General features: G+C 35.2%; 3 protein-coding genes across 5 annotated transcripts; all 3 read right to left on the bottom strand.

Annotated features, from left to right (window-relative positions):
- Positions 1 to 151: 151 nt before the first annotated feature.
- On the bottom strand, positions 152 to 2,132 carry LOC129802734 (U-Kazal-Dg21.2-like). Its single transcript, XM_055848777.1, has 4 exons — positions 2,067 to 2,132; positions 716 to 862; positions 471 to 644; positions 152 to 406 (listed from the first exon to the last, which is right to left on the bottom strand). The coding sequence occupies exons 1-4, from the start codon at positions 2,113 to 2,115 to the stop codon at positions 363 to 365; spliced, it is 414 nt and encodes a 137-aa protein (XP_055704752.1). The 5' UTR covers positions 2,116 to 2,132; the 3' UTR covers positions 152 to 362.
- Positions 2,133 to 3,063: 931 nt separating this feature from the next.
- LOC129802733 (ovoinhibitor-like) lies at positions 3,064 to 5,053 on the bottom strand. 2 transcript variants are annotated; one of them, XR_008751813.1, is made up of 4 exons: positions 4,978 to 5,053; positions 3,763 to 3,909; positions 3,372 to 3,548; positions 3,064 to 3,308 (listed from the first exon to the last, which is right to left on the bottom strand). XR_008751813.1 is itself a non-coding variant. In XM_055848776.1 (4 exons), exons 1-4 carry the CDS (start codon positions 5,020 to 5,022, stop codon positions 3,259 to 3,261), a joined length of 423 nt encoding a protein of 140 aa, XP_055704751.1. In that variant the 5' UTR covers positions 5,023 to 5,053; the 3' UTR covers positions 3,064 to 3,258. The 2 variants fall into 2 exon arrangements, 1 of the variants encoding a protein (XP_055704751.1); XM_055848776.1 differs by having other exon boundaries at positions 4,974 to 5,053.
- Positions 5,054 to 17,424: 12,371 nt separating this feature from the next.
- Positions 17,425 to 20,652, bottom strand: LOC129802737 (U-Kazal-Dg21.2-like). 2 transcript variants are annotated; one of them, XM_055848781.1, is made up of 7 exons: positions 20,569 to 20,652; positions 19,528 to 19,665; positions 19,296 to 19,460; positions 19,068 to 19,232; positions 18,833 to 18,997; positions 18,578 to 18,760; positions 17,425 to 17,660 (listed from the first exon to the last, which is right to left on the bottom strand). In XM_055848781.1, exons 1-7 carry the CDS (start codon positions 20,615 to 20,617, stop codon positions 17,563 to 17,565), a joined length of 963 nt encoding a protein of 320 aa, XP_055704756.1. In that variant the 5' UTR covers positions 20,618 to 20,652; the 3' UTR covers positions 17,425 to 17,562. The 2 variants fall into 2 exon arrangements, with proteins under 2 accessions (XP_055704756.1, XP_055704757.1); XM_055848782.1 differs by having other exon boundaries at positions 17,425 to 18,512; positions 20,569 to 20,643.
- Between the last annotated feature and the right edge of the window lie 528 nt (positions 20,653 to 21,180).

The following is a 21,180-nucleotide window of genomic DNA, read 5'->3' on the forward strand; positions in this document are numbered from 1 at the left end:
TATTTTTTTTTATATTTTGAATTGCGAAAATTCTTTCACTCTAATTATGTTGCAAAAACCGCTTCAAACATCAGGATATCTATCCTTACTCTGTCTAACAGGTATCAACAAATGTAGGGAATTTCTTATTATACAATTTTCAACTTGGTGTAAGACAATTAAAGCAGTATCTTTTTTTGTTACTTCTATTTTTTATTAATTTAATTTTCCATAGTACTGATGTTTTCAATTTAATGAAAGCACTTTTTTAATTATATTATGGTAATCAAATTTAAGGCCCGGTGAAGAACAGCTTTAAGTTTAAATATCGGTAAGGACCTGGCTTTATTTAAAGCTTTTTGGGATTCAGGACTGCAATCTGCTTAGGCTGTACTTTTGCATTCTCCAAGGGTGGTTGACACACAACCTAAAAATATTATCATTTTTCAAAATTAGTTTAGTTAAAGCAGTAATTTATCAGTAATAATTACATTTCCTCTCCTGGCAGTTTATGACTGAGGCTTCGCAGGAGTTTCCGAAAGTTCTGGTAGTACCATCAGCATAGTAGCAGCAAATTGGATCATACTGCATTGTGCATGCGACTTGAGGGCACTGTGCTGGTTCAGTTTGTTCTGAACATTCTCCCTCTTCCGTAGTCACGCAACCTATAACACAAGGGATAGTAGTTTTGGTTAGAAATTCTGTATGTTATGCAAATATGTTAGAAGAGTCTTACAATCATTGCGCGGGCAATTATAAGCTACAGCTTCACAAGAATTGCCATAAGTAGCAGTAGTTCCATTAGCATAAGTACAGCAAACGGGCTTGTAAATATCGGGACAGGCTGTGCTACATTGTGGCTCGGCAGCTTTGATTCTATCGCCTATAAAGAAATATTGAAATAATCAGTCCGTATATAGGTTTAAAGAAGTTTTCTATCATTAAAGGACTATATTTTTTATGGTGTAAAAGTGAAATCCGTTCTTTATTTTCTGAACAATAAAATGTTTTCATTCAAACTTGTATTTTTTAGGTTTCCTCTTATTTTATCTTATAATATTATATGAACTATATAAAGTGACATTGTAGATGTAGACACAAAAATTCTAATAAAACTACAATATATCATTTATTAATATTAAATTATTTCATTTACAAAAATATTTGAAGAAAATCTCTTTGGAAATAATTTGATAAAATCTTGAAATTCCTAAGAATCAATCAGTCCGAAGCAAGTTCTTGAAAATATTGGTAGAACTTATTTCAACTTTTGAAATTTGAAAATTTATATTGAAATTTATATTTAAATATAAATTGTTCTTGAGAACTCTAAATAAACCATGTTTTACCCTTTAACGACGAGACACTTTTTTACGGACCGAAAATCAACAATAAAAATTAAACCGATAAACAAAATTTGTGAAACGTTTTACATCGTTTTACTTTGGAAAGTTCAACAGAGTCTGATTCGGTGCATTTTTTACCTCTACGTGCGATAGGGACAAAAATAGCCCAAAACTTTAAGTAACTTTTCTGACAATAACAACGAATAATAATTTTCAGTCTAATGAAAAATATTACGTATGAGTAATGGAGTTTTTATTCCCAAAAGGGTTTTGCTTAAAAAAAATTGAAAGTATAAAAAAATAATTAAAATAATTTTTAAATGAATTTAAAAATTCGCCATTTTTAAGTTTAAATATTTAGTATATAGCAAATAGCTGGAGACTGGCAAAAAATATCCTAGATTCGTTCAACTTTTTGCTTTGCAATTACGTACAAACATAACGAAAAAATAACTTTAGGTACTTAGTCAGAAAAAATTATTTTCGTTATGGGACACCGGTGTTCCAATCGTCCTTAAAGGGTTAAATTGATATTCTTGACACCCAGAATAATTTTTGTACTTTTTTACTATTATAAAGTTTTCTATAAACAAACACTTTCACTTTCCGTGTACAAAACACTTTAAAAAAATTATTTGCTTTACATTTTTGTAATTTTAGAAAGAGCTAATAACATTGTGAAGCCATCCTATATCAAAAAGATAGAATACTCTTAGGTAAAGTTTAATTTTTTATAGTTACCTAGGCAAAGAGCAACGAAAATAACGAAGAAGCACACGGAAACTCTCATTTTTGCAAGTAAAATATTGTACTAAATTTAATTGTTAAAACTTTCACGCTTATATACCCTTTCATAGCGGTTGTTTACATAGCTGTTTATCAATATTTCGTGGAAAAGTGCGAAAATTTTCTTCAATATTTTTTTTTTAAAATTGTTTTGACAAGTTGAATTTTAAACGTGCTCAAATAATGTGAATTTATCTGATTAGGAGATAATTTTGTAATAGTTTGTGACATTGTTAAGTCTATTAAGAAAACCTACCTGGCTCATAAAGACAATCTTTTAATGATATTTAAATCCAAATTGAGTTGTTCAGTCCTTACTTTACCTTCGACTTTTTCTTGTATCCGGACATGAAGCCTCGTTGAACCTGCAGCACGGACTCGTCGTTGAATTAAATTCCTCTGTTCAGAGATATGCAGATTTGTAATAGTAATAGATTTTTAATATTTCCGAGATGGTAATTACCGACTTTTTGCTGCCTAACAAAGGAAGGTTACGGAGACTCTTCCGAAATAATTTAAAAGATTACAAATACGAAACTTATGGCTCGGGCACACCTTTTCGATCAGGAAAATTTCATGAAGTCGAATTTCGGATCCCTTTCTTTTTCACATGCTTTGCATATGTCTATCTCATTCTCTCGCACTCTTCTTCTTCTCTTAAACATCACTCCAAATTCAATTTAGCTCAATCGAATTTGGTATGCGAAAGAATGAGATAGTCATATGCAAAACATGTGAGAAAGAAAGGGTTTCGAATTTCGACTTCATGAAATTTTCCTGACCTAAAATGTGTGCCGGAGCCATTACGATTGAAATGCAGAAATAATTCTCAAAGAATAATTTGAGTTCAAAAATTATATTGAAGTAAAACAAGTGTATAAAAATATATTTCAAATAAAATATCAAAACATGTTGGGAATTGTGAATTTTTGCACAACCAGACAAATATAAAATAGTATCTTTTGTTTTTTTACCTTTCACTTTTATTTAATTTTTTTTAATTTTTACTCCGTTATTTTTTTCAGTTTTCTATATTTTAATACATTTTATTTGATAATAAAATTTTTGGATGATGATAAAAAACAGCATGAGCCTATGCCCTTATTGATTGCAAGGTTGATATTTAGGATTTAGGACCGCAAACTGTTTAGGCCGTGGCCGCACTCCCGCATTCTCCTTGCGTTGTTGATGTACAACCTAAAATATTATCGTTTTTCAAAATTAGTTTACTTAAAGCAGTAATTTATCTTTATTAATTACATATTCTGTCCTGGCAGTTTGTCAGTGGAGCTTCGCAGGTGTTTCCGAAAGTTCTACTGGTTCCATCAGCATAGTAACAGCAAATTGGATCATACTCCATTGTGCAAGCAATTTTAGAGTATTGTAGTGGTTCATATGATTTTGTAGGACATTCTCCCTCTTCTATAGTCAAGCAATCTTTAATACAGAGGATAAAAGTAAATTTGTTTCGAAATTTTGCAGAGTTGTGCGAATTTGTTAAAATGATCTTACAACAGAGGTGTGCAATAACCGTTTAAACCGAATAAACGTCAAAATAAGTTTGTTCAGGTAGCCTTTTTTGACCATTGACGTACAAGTTTCATTTGACGTTTGTTCGGTTTGAAACGGTTATTGCACACTTTTGTCTTACAAGTTTCGTGCTGGCAATTGTATACTGAAGCTTCGCAAGAATTGTCATAAGTCACAGCAGATCCATCAGGATAGGTACAACAAACTGGTTTGTTAACATCTTCGCACGCTGTATGACATTCTGTTTCGGATGCTTTGCCCTTGTTGCCTATAACGATATTGAAATTATCAGACTGAATATGGGTTTAAAGAGGTTTTTCATAATTTACAGATGGACCAATTCAAAACTTTGTTCAAAAATGTTCAATTCAAATTTATATTTTTAAGCTTTTCTATTAGTTACACGCGTTACACTTATACACTATGATTAAAAAAATTATTATAATAGAAACATAAAGCCTAATAAAACCAATAAAAACTTATAATCCTAAATCATGTCATTTAAAAAATGACACAGGATTTAAAAAAAATATATAATGGAAGAGTACCAGCGATCGGCAGTGTTCCTCGGATCGTCAGGTTAATACCACATTGTTGCTCCAATTTAAAAAAATTATTAGCTACCTTTTACTATTTAACTCTCACAAGAATACAGTCCATTAACTCAGATTTAATTTATAAAATCAATTTTCTCTGAGACACTCGATTAAATTCCTGACGATTCGAGGTACAGAGTGCAAGTTTGCAATTACAAATATTTTTTATTAATTTATTGTAAAAATTGAAAATTCAAAAGCACAGATATAGTTAAAGGGGTCACAGGTGTATCAATTAGCATACATAAAAATACAAAATAATGTTTTGTAGATTATTTTCAACTAAATATGGAGCATGTCTCTTAACATTCCGATCCGGGGTACTCTTCGCTTATACAGAAATCTTCTTAAAATTTTCAAATTGTTAAAATTCTTAAAATTCCTAAAAATGGATCAGTAAGAAGCAGAGTTCTTGAAAATATTGATAAAATGTATTATGTAATTTAAAATTTCTATTTGAAATACTAATTTATTAGTTTTTTCAAACTATAAATATTTTTTTATGATGATAATTTTACAACATCAGGAATTTGTTTTTGTAAATTTTTGCTATAAAAGTTCTCTAATGAACACTTTCACTTTCCTTGTGCAAAACACTTTAAAATGGATTAATTTTTGCACTTTTAAGAAAAACTTTATTTTTCGCACTTTTGTTATTTTGGAAAGATATAAAAACTTTGTGAAAGCCCCTTTATCAGAAAGATAGAATACGCTAGGTAATTTTTTTTATAGTTACCTACACAAAAAGCAACGAAAATAACGAAGAAGCACACGGAAACTCTCATTTCTTCAAGTTAAATTATACTGAAATTGTTTCTTAAGAACTTTCATGGTTATATAGGTACCCTTTCATATTGGTTGTTTACATAGCCGTATATCATCGTAGAAAACTATTAAAATTTTGTTCAATATTTTTTATTGTTTTAACAAGTTAAATTTTAAACGTGCTCAAATAATGTAAATTTTATTTAAGTAAGAGATAATTTTTTTGATAGCTTTTCTGTATATGATAACCTCGTCTTTGTGTCACTATATTTGAAGCATTTGAAGAGTGTGTAAGTAGCAGACAATGATGAATGCTCAAAGTATTAAAAAATTCATACATTTTATTATACAATTTTTCTGTTTTGAAGTGGTTTTTTTTTAATGATCTATGAACTAAACCTATATTCGCCCTGAAAACCATGCCAAAAGATAATTCACGAAGAATTTAGGGGAATGTTGGTATGGTTCACACAGAGTGAACCTTCAAACAACGCAAATTTTCTCTTTGTTTGCAAAGAGCTAGTTCGTCATTTCTTAGCCAGAAGATTATTAAGCGCATGAGACGAGATGAGAAATGGTAAGTCAGCTCTTTGCAAACAAAGAGAAAATTCGCATTGTTTGAAGGTTCACTCTGTGCGAACCATGCCTACATTCCCCCAAATGATTTCGCAAAATCAGGACACTTATTAAATTTATTTTTTAGGTTAAATTTTGAATAATAACATTTACAGAAAAAGTAATGTAAGTAAGAAAGTAAAGTAAAGTAAAGTAAAGTAAGAAAATTGTTAACAGTCAGCAAACTCGAATGACTTATTTTGTGAAATATAGGAAACAGCTGGGGCTGTATTTGCATAAATTGTGAGGAAGCTCATAACAAAATTGTACATCCAAAATATTTAATTTAAACGGTACCAAGGATTTTAAATACCATAGAAATAGTAGGGGAGACTTGGGCAAAAAGTCACAAATCGAAAAATTCAAAATTCAATATCTTCCGAGATAAAAAAGATAGCGGCTCAATTTTTTAGATAGCCTCCATAGACCTTCTTCGATATCGTAAATTTCTTAGAATTCGAACAAGGAATTTAGAAAATAAAAAATATCGAAGTTTTTAGCCCTATTTTTGAAATATTTTCCTTGCAAAAGATAACAATAATTACCTACTTATTTTCCAAAATTGATGCACTGGTGAATATTTTCTAAATAATTTGGATTTTCTGAATACGAATCCGCTATCTATTTTAGAGTTTCACAAAAGTTCTTTTCTCCAGAAATCCTTTTATTAAAAATGACCACTTTGGGTAAAAAGTAACAAAAGCTATTGGAGCAAAAAGTAGGGGAATGTAGGCATGGTTCGCACAGAGTGAACCTTCAAACGATGCGAATTTTCTCTTTGTTTGCAAAGAGCTGACTTATCATTTTTCATCACGTTTTATGAGCTTAATAATTATCTATCTTATGGCTAAGAAATGACGAACTAGATCTTAGCAAACAAAGAGAAAATTTGCGTTGTTTGAAGGTTCACTCTGTGCGAACCATGCCAACATTCCCCTAACAAAAAAGCGAAGCAATTTCTGATGTCTCATGGTGAAAAGAAACGTCATTATGTACCCATTTATAGCTATGTAATACAATTTTGAACTTGGAATACAACGTAGAAATTGTATTACATCGTAGAAGTTGGAATACATCGTAGAAATTGTATTACATCTTTGAAGTTGGAATATCATCATCATCATTAATCATCATCATCATTTCAACCACTTATCACTATTGGGGGGCGGGGAAGTTGGAATCCAACGTAGAAATTGTAATACAATTTTGAACTTGGAATACAACGTAGAAATTGTATTACAATTTTGAACTTGGAATACAACGTAGAAATTGTATTACATCGTAGAAGTTGGAATATCATCATCATCATTAATCATCATCATCGTTTCCTACCGCTTATCACTATTGGGGTGGCGGGGAAGTTGGAATACAACGTAGAAATTGTATTACAATTTTGATGTTGGAATACAACGTAGAAATTGTATTACAATTTTGAACTTGGAATACAACGTAGAAATTGTATTACATCGTAGAAGTTGGAATACAACTTTCAAAATATCATGTCAGTGGATTCCCTATCTCCTCTCTAGGAAATCCCAGATCCCCTGGGATTTTCTTGCACATTATGCCCAAGACTCTTCAGATACCTTCCGTGGTCAGAGGATTTCTGGAGCTTCCTCCAAGAAATCCCAGATCGTTTGGGATTTTCTTGCATATTATGCCCAAGACTCTTCAGATACCTTCCGTGGTCAGAGGATTTCTGGAGCTTCCTCCAAGAAATCCCAGATCCTCTGGGATTTTCTTGCATATTATGCCCAAGACTCTTCAGATACCTTCCGTGGTCAGAGGATTTCTGGAGCTTCCTCCAAGAAATCCCAGATCTTTTGGGATTTTCTTGCATATTATGCCCAAGACTCTTCAGATACCTTCCGTGGTCAGAGGATTTCTGGAGCTTCCTCCAAGAAATCCCAGATCTTTTGGGATTTTCTTGCATATTATGCACAAGACTCTTCAGATACCTTCCGTGGTCAGAGGATTTCTGGAGCTTCCTCCAAGAAATCCCAGATCTTTTGGGATTTTCTTGCATATTATGCCCAAGACTCTTCAGATACCTTCCGTGGTCAGAGGATTTCTGGAGCTTCCTCCAGGAAATCCCAGATCTTTTGGGATTTTCTTGCATATTATGCCCAAGACTCTTCAGATACCTTCCGTGGTCAGAGGATTTCTGGAGCTTCCTCCAAGAAATCCCAGATCTTTTGGGATTTTCTTGCATATTATGCACAAGACTCTTCAGATACCTTCCGTGGTCAGAGGATTCCTGGAGCTTCCTACTGAAATCCCAGATCTTTTGGGATATTCTTGCATATTATGCCCAAGACTCTTCAGATACCTTCTGTGGTCAGAGGATTCCTGGAGCTTTCTCCAGGAAATCCCAGATCTTTTGGGATTTTCTTGCATATTATGCCCAAGACTCTTCAGATACCTTCCGTGGTCAGAGGATTCCTGGAATTTCCTCCAAAAAATCCCGGATCTTTTGGGATTTTCATGCATATTATGCCCGAGACTCTTCAGATACCTTCTGTGGTCAGAGGATTCCTGGAGCTTCCTCCAGGAAATCCCAGATCTTTTGGGATTTTCTTGCATATTATGCCCAAGACTCTTCAGATACCTTCTGTGGTCAGAGGATTCCTGGAGCTTCCTCCAGCAAATCCCAAATCTTCTGGGATTTTCTTGCATATTATGCCCGAGACTCTTCAGATACCTTCCGTGGTCAGAGGATTTCTGGAGCTTCCTCCAAGAAATCCCAGATCTTTTGGGATTTTCTTGCATATTATGCCCAAGACTCTTCAGATACCTTCCGTGGTCAGAGGATTCCTGGAGCTTCCTCCAGGAAATCCCAGATCTTTTGGGATTTTCTTACATATTATGCCCAAGACTCTTCAGATACCTTCTGTGGTCAGAGGATTCCTGGAGCTTTCTCCAGGAAATCCCAGATCTTTTGGGATTTTCTTGCATATTATGCCCAAGACTCTTCAGATACCTTCTGTGGTCAGAGGATTCCTGGAATTTCCTCCAGAAAATCCCGGATCTTTTGGGATTTTCATGCATATTATGCCCGAGACTCTTCAGATACCTTCTGTGGTCAGAGGATTCCTGGAGCTTCCTCCAGGAAATCCCAGATCTTTTGGGATTTTCTTGCATATTATGCACAAGACTCTTCAGATACCTTCTGTGGTCAGAGGATTCCTGGAGCTTCCTCCAGGAAATCCCAAATCTTTTGGGATTTTCTTGCATATTATGCCCAAAACTCTTCAGATACCTTCTGTGGTCAGAGGATTTCTGGAGCTTCCTCCAGAAATCCCAGTCCTCCGGGATTTTCTTGCATATTATGCCCGAGACTCTTCAGATCCCTTCTGTGGTCAGAGGATTCCTGGAGCTTCCTCCAGCAAATCCCAGATCTTCTTTTCCAGATGCATTTATTTTATGCATTTCTCTTCCAATTTTCCTCATTTCCAAGTGAAATTTTGCACATCTCAAGCTTGAAGGAGGCTCTAAACAGATGTAAAGTTTGAGGTCCCTATCTCTCATAGTTTCCGAGATAATCGACTTTAAAGATTTTCTGGCACTTGTATGCATTTCTCTTCCAATTTTCCTCATTTCCAAGTGAAATTTTGCACATCTCAAGCTTGAAGGAGGCTCTAAACAGATGTAAAGTTTGAGGTCCCTATCTCTCATAGTTTCCGAGATAATCGACTTTAAAGATTTTTTGACACTTGCATGCATTTCTCTTCCAATTTTCCTCATTTCCAAGTGAAATTTTGCACATCTAAAGCTTGAAGGAGGCTCTAAACAGATGTAAAGTTTGAGGTCCCTATCTCTCATAGTTTCCGAGATAATCGACTTTAAAGATTTTCTGACACTTGTATGCATTTCTCTTCCAATTTTCCTCATTTCCAAGTGAAATTTTGCACATCTCAAGCTTGAAGGAGGCTCTAAACAGAATGTAAAGTTTGAGGTCCCTATCTCTCATAGTTTCCGAGATAATCGACTTTAAAGATTTTCTGACACTTGTATGCATTTCTCGCCCAATTTTCCTCATTTAGGGATAGGGACCTCAAACTGTACATCTGTTTAGAGCCTCCTTCAAGCTTGAGATGTGCAAAATTTCACTTGGAAATGAGGAAAATTGGAAGAGAAATGCATACAAGTGTCAGAAAATCTTTAAAGTCGATTATCTCGGAAACTATGAGAGATAGGGACCTCAAACTTTACATCTGTTTAGAGCCTCCTTCAAGCTTGAGATGTGCAAAATTTCACTTGGAAATGAGGAAAATTGGAAGAGAAATGCATACAAGTGTCTGGAATTTTTTAAAGTCGATTATCTCGGAAACTATAAGAGATAGGGACATCCAACTTTACATCTGTTTAGAGCCTCCTTCAAGCTTGAGATGTGCAAAATTTCACTTGGAAATGAGGAAAATTGGGCGAGAAATGCATACAAGTGTCAGAAAATCTTTAAAGTCGATTATCTCGGAAACTATGAGAGATAGGGACCTCAAACTTTACATCTGTTTAGAGCCTCCTTCAAGCTTGAGATGTGCAAAATTTCACTTGGAAATGAGGAAAATTGGGCGAGAAATGCATACAAATGTCAGAAAATCTTTAAAGTTGATTATCTCGGAAACTATGAGAGATAGGGACCTCAAACTTTACATCTGTTTAGAGCCTCCTTCAAGCTTGAGATGTGCAAAATTTCACTTGGAAATGAGGAAAATTGGAAGAGAAATGCATACAAGTGTCAGAAAATCTTTAAAGTCGATTATCTCGGAAACTATGAGAGATAGGGACCATAAACTTTACATCTGTTTAGAGCCTCCTTCAAGCTTGAGATGTGCAAAATTTCACTTGGAAATGAGGAAAATTGGAAGAGAAATGCATACAAGTGTCAGAAAATCTTTAAAGTCGATTATCTCGGAAACTATGAGAGATAGGGACCTCAAACTTTACATCTGTTTAGAGCCTCCTTCAAGCTTGAGATGTGCAAAATTTCACTTGGAAATGAGGAAAATTGGAAGAGAAATGCATACAAGTGTCAGAAAATCTTTAAAGTCGATTATCTCGGAAACTATGAGAGATAGGGACCTCAAACTTTACATCTGTTTAGAGCCTCCTTCAAGCTTGAGATGTGCAAAATTTCACTTGGAAATGAGGAAAATTGGGCGAGAAATGCATACAAATGTCAGAAAATCTTTAAAGTTGATTATCTCGGAAACTATGAGAGATAGGGACCATAAACTTTACATCTGTTTAGAGCCTCCTTCAAGCTTGAGATGTGCAAAATTTCACTTGGAAATGAGGAAAATTGGGCGAGAAATGCATACAAGTGTCAGAAAATCTTTAAAGTCGATTATCTCGGAAACTATGAGAGATAGGGACCTCAAACTTTACATCTGTTTAGAGCCTCCTTCAAGCTTGAGATGTGCAAAATTTCACTTGGAAATGAGGAAAATTGGAAGAGAAATGCATACAAGTGTCAGAAAATCTTTAAAGTCGATTATCTCGGAAACTATGAGAGATAGGGACCTCAAACTTTACATCTGTTTAGAGCCTCCTTCAAGCTTGAGATGTGCAAAATTTCACTTGGAAATGAGGAAAATTGGAAGAGAAATGCATACAAGTGTCAGAAAATCTTTAAAGTCGATTATCTCGGAAACTATGAGAGATAGGGACCTCAAACTTTACATTTGTTTAGAGCCTCCTTCAAGCTTGAGATGTGCAAAATTTCACTTGGAAATGAGGAAAATTGGGCGAGAAATGCATACAAATGTCAGAAAATCTTTAAAGTTGATTATCTCGGAAACTATGAGAGATAGGGACCTCAAACTTTACATCTGTTTAGAGCCTCCTTCAAGCTTGAGATGTGCAAAATTTCACTTGGAAATGAGGAAAATTGGAAGAGAAATGCATACAAGTGTCAGAAAATCTTTAAAGTCGATTATCTCGGAAACTATGAGAGATAGGGACCATAAACTTTACATCTGTTTAGAGCCTCCTTCAAGCTTGAGATGTGCAAAATTTCACTTGGAAATGAGGAAAATTGGAAGAGAAATGCATACAAGTGTCAGAAAATCTTTAAAGTCGATTATCTCGGAAACTATGAGAGATAGGGACCTCAAACTTTACATCTGTTTAGAGCCTCCTTCAAGCTTGAGATGTGCAAAATTTCACTTGGAAATGAGGAAAATTGGAAGAGAAATGCATACAAGTGTCTGGAATTCTTTAAAGTCGATTATCTCGGAAACTATAAGAGATAGGGACATCCAACTTTACATCTGTTTAGAGCCTCCTTCAAGCTTGAGATGTGCAAAATTTCACTTGGAAATGAGGAAAATTGGGCGAGAAATGCATACAAGTGTCAGAAAATCTTTAAAGTTGATTATCTCGGAAACATGAGAGATAGGGACCTCAAACTTTACATCTGTTTAGAGCCTCCTTCAAGCTTGAGATGTGCAAAATTTCACTTGGAAATGAGGAAAATTGGAAGAGAAATGCATACAAGTGTCAGAAAATCTTTAAAGTCGATTATCTCGGAAACTATGAGAGATAGGGACCTCAAACTTTACATCTGTTTAGAGCCTCCTTCAAGCTTGAGATGTGCAAAATTTCACTTGGAAATGAGGAAAATTGGAAGAGAAATGCATACAAGTGTCTGGAATTCTTTAAAGTCGATTATCTCGGAAACTATAAGAGATAGGGACATCCAAATTTACATCTGTTTAGAGCCTCCTTCAAGCTTGAGATGTGCAAAATTTCACTTGGAAATGAGGAAAATTGGAAGAGAAATGCATAAAATAAATGCATCTGGGAAAGAAGATCTGGGATTTCCTAGAGGAAGCTCCAGGAATCCTCTGACCACAGAAGGTATCCGAAGAGTCTTGGGCATAATATGCAAGAAAATCCCAAAAGATCTGGGATTTCTTGGAGGAAGCTCCAGGAATCCTCTGACCACAGAAGGTATCTCAAGAGTCTTGGGCATAATATGCAAGAAAATCCCAAAAGATCTGGGATTTCTTGGAGGATGCTCCAGGAATCCTCTGACCGCGGAAGGTATCTGAAGAGTCTTGGGCATAATATGCAAGAGAATCCCAAAAGATCTGGGATTTCCTGGAGGAAGCTCCAGGAATCCTCTGACCACAGAAGGTATCTGAAGAGTCTTGGGCATAATATGCAAGAAAATCCCAAAAGATCTGGGATTTCCTGGAGGAAGCTCCAGGAATCCTCTGACCACAGAAGGTATCTGAAGAGTCTTGGGCATAATATGCAAGAAAATCCCAAAAGATCTGGGATTTCCTGGAGGAAGCTCCAGAAATCCTCTGACCACGGAAGGTATCTGAAGAGTCTTGGGCATAATATGCAAGAAAATCCCAAAAGATCTGGGATTTCCTGGAGGAAGCTCCAGAAATCCTCTGACCACGGAAGGTATCTGAAGAGTCTTGAGCATAATATGCAAGAAAATCCCAAAAGATCTGGGATTTCTTGGAGGAAGCTCCAGAAATCCTCTGACCACGGAAGGTATCTGAAGAGTCTTGGGCATAATATGCAAGAAAATCCCAAAAGATCTGGGATTTCTTGGAGGAAGCTCCAGAAATCCTCTGACCACGGAAGGTATCTGAAGAGTCTTGTGCATAATATGCAAGAAAATCCCAAAAGATCTGGGATTTCTTGGAGGAAGCTCCAGAAATCCTCTGACCACGGAAGGTATCTGAAGAGTCTTGGGCATAATATGCAAGAAAATCCCAAAAGATCTGGGATTTCTTGGAGGAAGCTCCAGAAATCCTCTGACCACGGAAGGTATCTGAAGAGTCTTGGGCATAATATGCAAGAAAATCCCAAAAGATCTGGGATTTCTTGGAGGAAGCTCCAGAAATCCTCTGACCACGGAAGGTATCTGAAGAGTCTTGGGCATAATATGCAAGAAAATCCCAAAAGATCTGGGATTTCTTGGAGGAAGCTCCAGAAATCCTCTGACCACGGAAGGTATCTGAAGAGTCTTGTGCATAATATGCAAGAAAATCCCAAAAGATCTGGGATTTCTTGGAGGAAGCTCCAGAAATCCTCTGACCACGGAAGGTATCTGAAGAGTCTTGGGCATAATATGCAAGAAAATCCCAAAAGATCTGGGATTTCTTGGAGGAAGCTCCAGAAATCCTTTGACCACGGAAGGTATCTGAAGAGTCTTGGGCATAATATGCAAGAAAATCCCAAAAGATCTGGGATTTCTTGGAGGAAGCTCCAGAAATCCTCTGACCACGGAAGGTATCTGAAGAGTCTTGGGCATAATATGCAAGAAAATCCCAAAAGATCTGGGATTTCTTGGAGGAAGCTCCAGAAATCCTCTGACCACGGAAGGTATCTGAAGAGTCTTGGGCATAATATGCAAGAAAATCCCAAAAGATCTGGGATTTCTTGGAGGAAGCTCCAGAAATCCTCTGACCACGGAAGGTATCTGAAGAGTCTTGGGCATAATATGCAAGAAAATCCCAAAAGATCTGGGATTTCTTGGAGGAAGCTCCAGAAATCCTCTGACCACGGAAGGTATCTGAAGAGTCTTGTGCATAATATGCAAGAAAATCCCAAAAGATCTGGGATTTCTTGGAGGAAGCTCCAGAAATCCTCTGACCACGGAAGGTATCTGAAGAGTCTTGGGCATAATATGCAAGAAAATCCCAAAAGATCTGGGATTTCTTGGAGGAAGCTCCAGAAATCCTCTGACCACGGAAGGTATCTGAAGAGTCTTGGGCATAATATGCAAGAAAATCCCAAAAGATCTGGGATTTCTTGGAGGAAGCTCCAGAAATCCTCTGACCACGGAAGGTATCTGAAGAGTCTTGTGCATAATATGCAAGAAAATCCCAAAAGATCTGGGATTTCTTGGAGGAAGCTCCAGAAATCCTCTGACCACGGAAGGTATCTGAAGAGTCTTGTGCATAATATGCAAGAAAATCCCAAAAGATCTGGGATTTCTTGGAGGAAGCTCCAGAAATCCTCTGACCACGGAAGGTATCTGAAGAGTCTTGGGCATAATATGCAAGAAAATCCCAAAAGATCTGGGATTTCTTGGAGGAAGCTCCAGAAATCCTCTGACCACGGAAGGTATCTGAAGAGTCTTGTGCATAATATGCAAGAAAATCCCAAAAGATCTGGGATTTCTTGGAGGAAGCTCCAGAAATCCTCTGACCACGGAAGGTATCTGAAGAGTCTTGGGCATAATATGCAAGAAAATCCCAAAAGATCTGGGATTTCTTGGAGGAAGCTCCAGAAATCCTCTGACCACGGAAGGTATCTGAAGAGTCTTGGGCATAATATGCAAGAAAATCCCAAAAGATCTGGGATTTCTTGGAGGAAGCTCCAGAAATCCTCTGACCACGGAAGGTATCTGAAGAGTCTTGGGCATAATATGCAAGAAAATCCCAAAAGATCTGGGATTTCTTGGAGGAAGCTCCAGAAATCCTCTGACCACGGAAGGTATCTGAAGAGTCTTGGGCATAATATGCAAGAAAATCCCAAAAGATCTGGGATTTCTTGTAGGAAGCTCCAGAAATCCTCTGACCACGGAAGGTATCTGAAGAGTCTTGGGCATAATATGCAAGAAAATCCCAAAAGATCTGGGATTTCTTGGAGGAAGCTCCAGAAATCCTCTGACCACGGAAGGTATCTGAAGAGTCTTGTGCATAATATGCAAGAAAATCCCAAAAGATCTGGGATTTCTTGGAGGAAGCTCCAGAAATCCTCTGACCACGGAAGGTATCTGAAGAGTCTTGTGCATAATATGCAAGAAAATCCCAAAAGATCTGGGATTTCTTGGAGGAAGCTCCAGAAATCCTCTGACCACGGAAGGTATCTGAAGAGTCTTGTGCATAATATGCAAGAAAATCCCAAAAGATCTGGGATTTCTTGGAGGAAGCTCCAGAAATCCTCTGACCACGGAAGGTATCTGAAGAGTCTTGGGCATAATATGCAAGAAAATCCCAAAAGATCTGGGATTTCCTGGAGGAAGCTCCAGAAATCCTCTGACCACGGAAGGTATCTGAAGAGTCTTGGGCATAATGTGCAAGAAATCCCAGGGGATCTGGGATTTCCTAGAGAGGAGATAGGGAATCCACTGACATGATATTTTGAAAGTTGTATTCCAACTTCTACGATGTAATACAATTTCTACGTTGTATTCCAAGTTCAAAATTGTAATACAATTTCTACGTTGTATTCCAAGTTCAAAATTGTAATACAATTTCTACGTTGTATTCCAACATCAAAATTGTAATACAATTTCTACGTTGTATTCCAAGTTCAAAATTGTAATACAATTTCTACGTTGTATTCCAACATCAAAATTGTAATACAATTTCTACGTTGTATTCCAACTTCCCCGCCACCCCAATAGTGATAAGCGGTAGGAAACGATGATGATGATTAATGATGATGATGATATTCCAACTTCTACGATGTAATACAATTTCTACGTTGTATTCCAAGTTCAAAATTGTAATACAATTTCTACGTTGTATTCCAAGTTCAAAATTGTATTACAATTTCTACGTTGGATTCCAACTTCCCCGCCCCCCAATAGTGATAAGTGGTTGAAATGATGATGATGATTAATGATGATGATGATATTCCAACTTCAAAGATGTAATACAATTTCTACGATGTATTCCAACTTCTACGATGTAATACAATTTCTACGTTGTATTCCAAGTTCAAAATTGTATTACATAGCTATAAATGGGCCCTATCATGTCTCGCCGCTTGTTGTTTGCATTGGTCAAACGATTTGCAGTTTTTTGTGTGTTTTTTTTTCTAAAATAGCTTGAAAAGCGCTTTCCTCGTTTTCTCACTTTTCTCGCAGAGAAAACGGTGTTTTACAAAGGTGTACATGAATAAATTTTCTATGAAAATATGTCTTCTAGGTATTTTTTCAAATTTACGGAAGCCTGTTATGAAGCGAATCAAAATATAATAATACCCAATGTCTGGTACTATTTGCCCCAGCATTTTTGAGAATAGTCACAAAATTACCTTTTAGAAAGTGACTCGATAAACGTATTTCCTTATAAAATAGAGGAAAATTACTTTCACAAAGTAGTAGAGCGGTAAATTTCCTATGAAACTGCGCTAATTAGAAATTTTTGAAGTGCTCGAGTAGCTTGTAAAAAAATAAAATATCCGTTTTTGCCCCAGTCTCCCCTATATTTCAATTGTTTGGATCTTCCGGATGCCTAATGCTAAGACTTATGCCGTTAGAGTTAGTTTCACCTAAATTTGGTTGCTCTAATAACACTTTATGCAGGGACCTAGCAACATTTCATTTTTCCATACGTTTTTGCATAGTGGCACTGAAGACTATTGGCAAGTTTTTTCCTAAAGAGAATTGACTTATTAGACTGATATATTTCGAAATCGTGCACTAAAAACTATCTAAAAATACATATTTCATAATGCTCGCCGAAATAATACAAGAAATACGAGCAAATTTGTTTAAGTCGCGGTGCAATTTCTACAACATTTTTACAAGGAAAAGTGAAAAATATCTTCACTTTTTATTAGGCTTGATGGGCCCCTGCTTTATGTCTATCAAGAAAGCAGCGGTGTCTTACAAAACATCTTGAATAAGTGATATTTAAATCCAAATAGAGTTCAGTCCATCCATACCTTCGGCTCGTTTTTATATCCTGATATTATGAAGCTTCGCGGAACCTCTAGTGCGGACTCTTCTTATGTTTCTTTTGGTTCTTCTGCTCAAACATTGGGAATTTTTAAAATTTACAACATTTAGATCAGACAATTTAAACGATTTAAACTGTACGTTATTTTCCTTTTCATTGCATTTTATTTTTATTTCATTTCATGCTGAATTTTCAGCTTTTTTATCCCTTTCATTAAGTTTTACAATGGCGAAAAGATTTTAGATGAAGTTGTAAAAACAGCTTCAGCTTTCAGGATAGGTATTACTTCATTTCCGGGTATATGTTAGGAAGTGTTATGTAGTCTGCTTTGCGTGCATCGACGGTATCTCCGCATTCTCCCTCTGTTGTAGATTCACAAGCTAAAATAAAATTGAGTGGGGTAGCTTTTGTAAGTTAATCAATTTATCGGCAATTATTCGGTAAGAATTTCATTTGAGATATGCAAATTTGTAGGAGACTTTAAATATTTCCGCGATGGCAATAACGACTTTATACTGTCTAATGAAGCAAACTTACAGAGGGCCTTCCAAAAATCATTTTAAAGATTATAAATACGAATCTGCACTGAGAGAAATCCGAAAAAGTTAAAATAACATTCCGGAAATGTTAATTTTACTATGCAGTATTGATCTGAAATCGGTGTAAATATTACCCTTTTTAGGTGTAATGGGGGTGAAAGTTAACCTTTTTCATGTTAATTTTACCCTTAAAAAGGTGTAAAATTAACATTAAAAAATGTTGATATATTTTTACACCTAAAAAGTGTTAAAGTTATGAGGAAAAAAAGTTAATCGCACCCTCTTTCTTTTCTCAGTGTTGCAATTGAAATTCAGAAATAATTCTCAATTCTCAAATAATAAATTGAGTTCGAAAATTAGATCGAAGCAAAAAAATGTGTATAAGAATAATATCGCAAATAAAATAAAATGCGAAAATTGAGAATTCTTGTGCCAAAAAGAATTGAAATTTTTTTTTGTTGCTTTCATTTTATTTTATTTTAATTTTCATCCCATCGATTATTGCAGTTTAATCAAACCACTTTAGTAACTTTTTTCCGGTAATAAAATTTTTGATGTGGGAAAGAATATAGTTTCAAATATTGGTATAGGCCTGTAGCCTTATTGTATTTCAAGGTTTATGTTTGGGATTTAGAACAGTACAATCTGCCTAGGCTGTACTTTCGCATTCTCCTGATGTAGTTGATGTACAACCTAAAATATTGTCATTTTTCAAAATTATAGTTTAGTTAAAACAGTAATTTATCAGTAATAATTACTTTTCTTCTCCTGACAATTTGTTACTGACGCTTCGCAGGAGTTTCCGAAAGTTCGGGTAGTTCCATCAGCATAGTAGCAGCAAATTGGATCATATTGTTCTGTACATGCGATTTGAGGGCACATTGCTGGATCTTCTGGCTCAGCTTCTGTAGTACATTCTCCCGGCACCATAGTCTCGCAACCTATAATAAGGGATGTAGTAGATTCGGTTAGAATTTTTGCAGAATTATGTGAATTTGTCAAAAGACTCTCACTAGTTCCGCGCTGGCAATTATCAACTGAGGCTGTGCAATCATTCCCATAAGTTTTAGTACTTCCATCAGCATAGGTACAACAAACTGGTTCGTAATTAAACGGACAAACATCGTTACACTGTGGTTCAGTTGTAGAACACTCTCCTTCTTCTACGATTGTGCAACCTAAGAACATAAAATTTTTCAATTTGGGTTACGATGCCTGAGGTTTAAAATTAAAAAAAAAAAATCTTACTAGTTCCTCGTTTGCAACTATCAACTGAAGCTTCACAGGAATTACCATAAGTTACAGTAGACCCATCAGGATATGTACAACAAACTGGTTCATAGTTAAAAGGACAAGCATCGTTGCATTCCGTTCCGGCTGTAGGACACTCTCCATCTTCTAAGGTAGTGCAGCCTACGACATTAAGTATTGCAATAGATTACAACGTCTGCCTTATAATTAAAAAAAAAATCTTACTAGTTCCTCGTTTGCAACTATCAACTGAAGCTTCGCAAGAATTGCTATAAGTTACAGTCGATCCATCTAGGTAGGTACAACAAACTGGCTTATATTCGTATGTACAAATTTCTCCACATTGTGGTTCAGTTGCAGGGCAGTTTCCAGGTTCTACAGTATCACAACCTACGACCCAGAAATAACTAAAAATGTTATAACTTATTACTAATTTTGGAGTTTCTTTTTTTCTTACTCGTTCCTCGTTGGCAATTGTCTACTGAAGCTACGCAAGAATTGCTATAGGATTCAGTAGATCCATCAGGATAGGTACAGCAAACTGGACTGTGAATCGCTGGGCACATTGTATTGCATTTTTTGCTGGCTGTTTCGCCTTTATCACGTAAAAAAAAATAAATAGAGAGTCTGAAGATTTGAATTTAATTGATAGGGGAAAGTGGCATGCATTTGAATGCGGGTGCGTGTGCCTTTGAATGTTTAAATTTTTCTCTTATTTCTCGAAGCAAAAATTCTATTTTGTGAACTATAGTTAATACTACTAGCTATTTTCTAATAACTTTGATTAACAAAATGGAATTTTAGTTTTGGGAAATAAATGAAAAATTGAAGCATTCAAAGGCTGCCGCATTCAAAGGCAGGCCACTTTCCCATAGGCATTTTTCATCAATGAAAAAACTACTTTTCGATTTTTTTTAAATTGTACTTTGCAGTATTCAAATACGAAAAATCTTTCAGAAAAGTGTCGTATCGTCTAAATTTTATTAAAAACCTTAAAAAGTATAATACGGAAAGACTAATTAGTTAAGTGGAATTAGTGCAGTTTCAAAGTATTCAAATGATTTTTTTAAACTCAGATATCTTTTATTGTTTTCCAAAATGAAAGTGTAAGAAGAAAAAGGGAAGGAAATTTTGAATATGATAAAGTGTGGTATCCGATTTTTATTTAAAGTGCTCTTTCCGTAGAATACTTCTAAGAATTTAACTGCGGTTCAATTTAAAATGGATTTTACATTTACGAATGAATATAATAATTGGATTACATTCCGCAATAGAAAATTCTGGAAAATGTTTTTAATTTTCATACCGCAAAATTCAAAAAAAAAATTTTTTTTTTAATTTTTGCAGAACTTCGCCCAAGATTTTATAAACTTGCACTTTAAGAATATCTTTTTGCACTTTATATTTAACTTTGGCAAAGCACTGAATTTTATACATCTTTGATTTTTCTAAGTCTAGGAATGTCCTAGTTCTAGGTAAGGTTTGAAATTATATTTACCTAAACAAAAGGCAACGAAAATAACGAAGAAGCACACGAAAACTCTCATTTTTTTTCAAGTAAAGTTATACTAAATTTTATTTTGATGAATTTTGACTCTTATATACCCTTTTATCACAATATATCAGATGCTTATACAGATGTTTATCATGATTTCGTTGAAAATTATGAAAATTTTTCTTCAATATATATTTTTTTGTTTTAAGTTGAATTTTAAACGTGTTCAAACAAATTTGAAAAAAATGTTATTAAGAGATAATGAGATAATTTTGTAATAGTAACGACCTTCGCCTTTGTAGTGCTAAATAAACGAACGCTAACGATGTGTTTAATGTTTAATAGAAGAACACGATGATGATTAATCTCTTTCCGATGAAATTGTTCTACGCGTAAAAGTCAGCAAATAGAAACAACTTTTTTTTTGAAAATTAAAACCATGTTTACATAGAATGCGGTTAAGCTAAGATCAATATTCTAAATCTAGTTTGTACTTAATTCCAATTATTTAAACAAGTGTCAATTCCTAGAAGATAATCTTATAGAAATAAATAAGTAAATAAAACTTTGTGTATTGCTCGAACTTGTAAAAATTGTTTTGAAAATCGATTTGGG

This window comes from Phlebotomus papatasi, chromosome 2, assembly GCF_024763615.1.
Source record: "Phlebotomus papatasi isolate M1 chromosome 2, Ppap_2.1, whole genome shotgun sequence".
In the NCBI taxonomy this organism is placed as follows: domain Eukaryota; kingdom Metazoa; phylum Arthropoda; class Insecta; order Diptera; family Psychodidae; genus Phlebotomus; species Phlebotomus papatasi.

Excerpts from the sequence above, each read along its gene's own strand:
- LOC129802733 (XM_055848776.1), bottom strand. The coding sequence starts at position 5,022 with ATGAGAGTTTCCGTGTGCTTCTTCGTTATTTTCGTTGCTTTTTGTGTA. Across the intron at positions 3,910-4,973 it reads TTTCGTTGCTTTTTGTGTAG|GCAACAAGGGCAAAGCATCC; the intron begins GTAACTATAAAA and ends ATATCGTTATAG. Across the intron at positions 3,549-3,762 it reads CAATTGCCAGCACGAAACTT|ATTGCTTGACTATAGAAGAG; the intron begins GTAAGACAAAAG and ends TCTGTATTAAAG.
- LOC129802734 (XM_055848777.1), bottom strand. The coding sequence starts at position 2,115 with ATGAGAGTTTCCGTGTGCTTCTTCGTTATTTTCGTTGCTCTTTGCCTA. Across the intron at positions 863-2,066 it reads TTTCGTTGCTCTTTGCCTAG|GCGATAGAATCAAAGCTGCC; the intron begins GTAACTATAAAA and ends ATTTCTTTATAG. Across the intron at positions 645-715 it reads TAATTGCCCGCGCAATGATT|GTTGCGTGACTACGGAAGAG; the intron begins GTAAGACTCTTC and ends CTTGTGTTATAG.
- LOC129802737 (XM_055848781.1), bottom strand. The coding sequence starts at position 20,617 with ATGAGAGTTTTCGTGTGCTTCTTCGTTATTTTCGTTGCCTTTTGTTTA. Across the intron at positions 19,233-19,295 it reads TAGTTGCAAACGAGGAACTA|GCTGCACTACCTTAGAAGAT; the intron begins GTAAGATTTTTT and ends TTAATGTCGTAG. Across the intron at positions 17,661-18,577 it reads AAATTGTCAGGAGAAGAAAA|CTTGTGAATCTACAACAGAG; the intron begins GTAATTATTACT and ends ATTTTATTTTAG.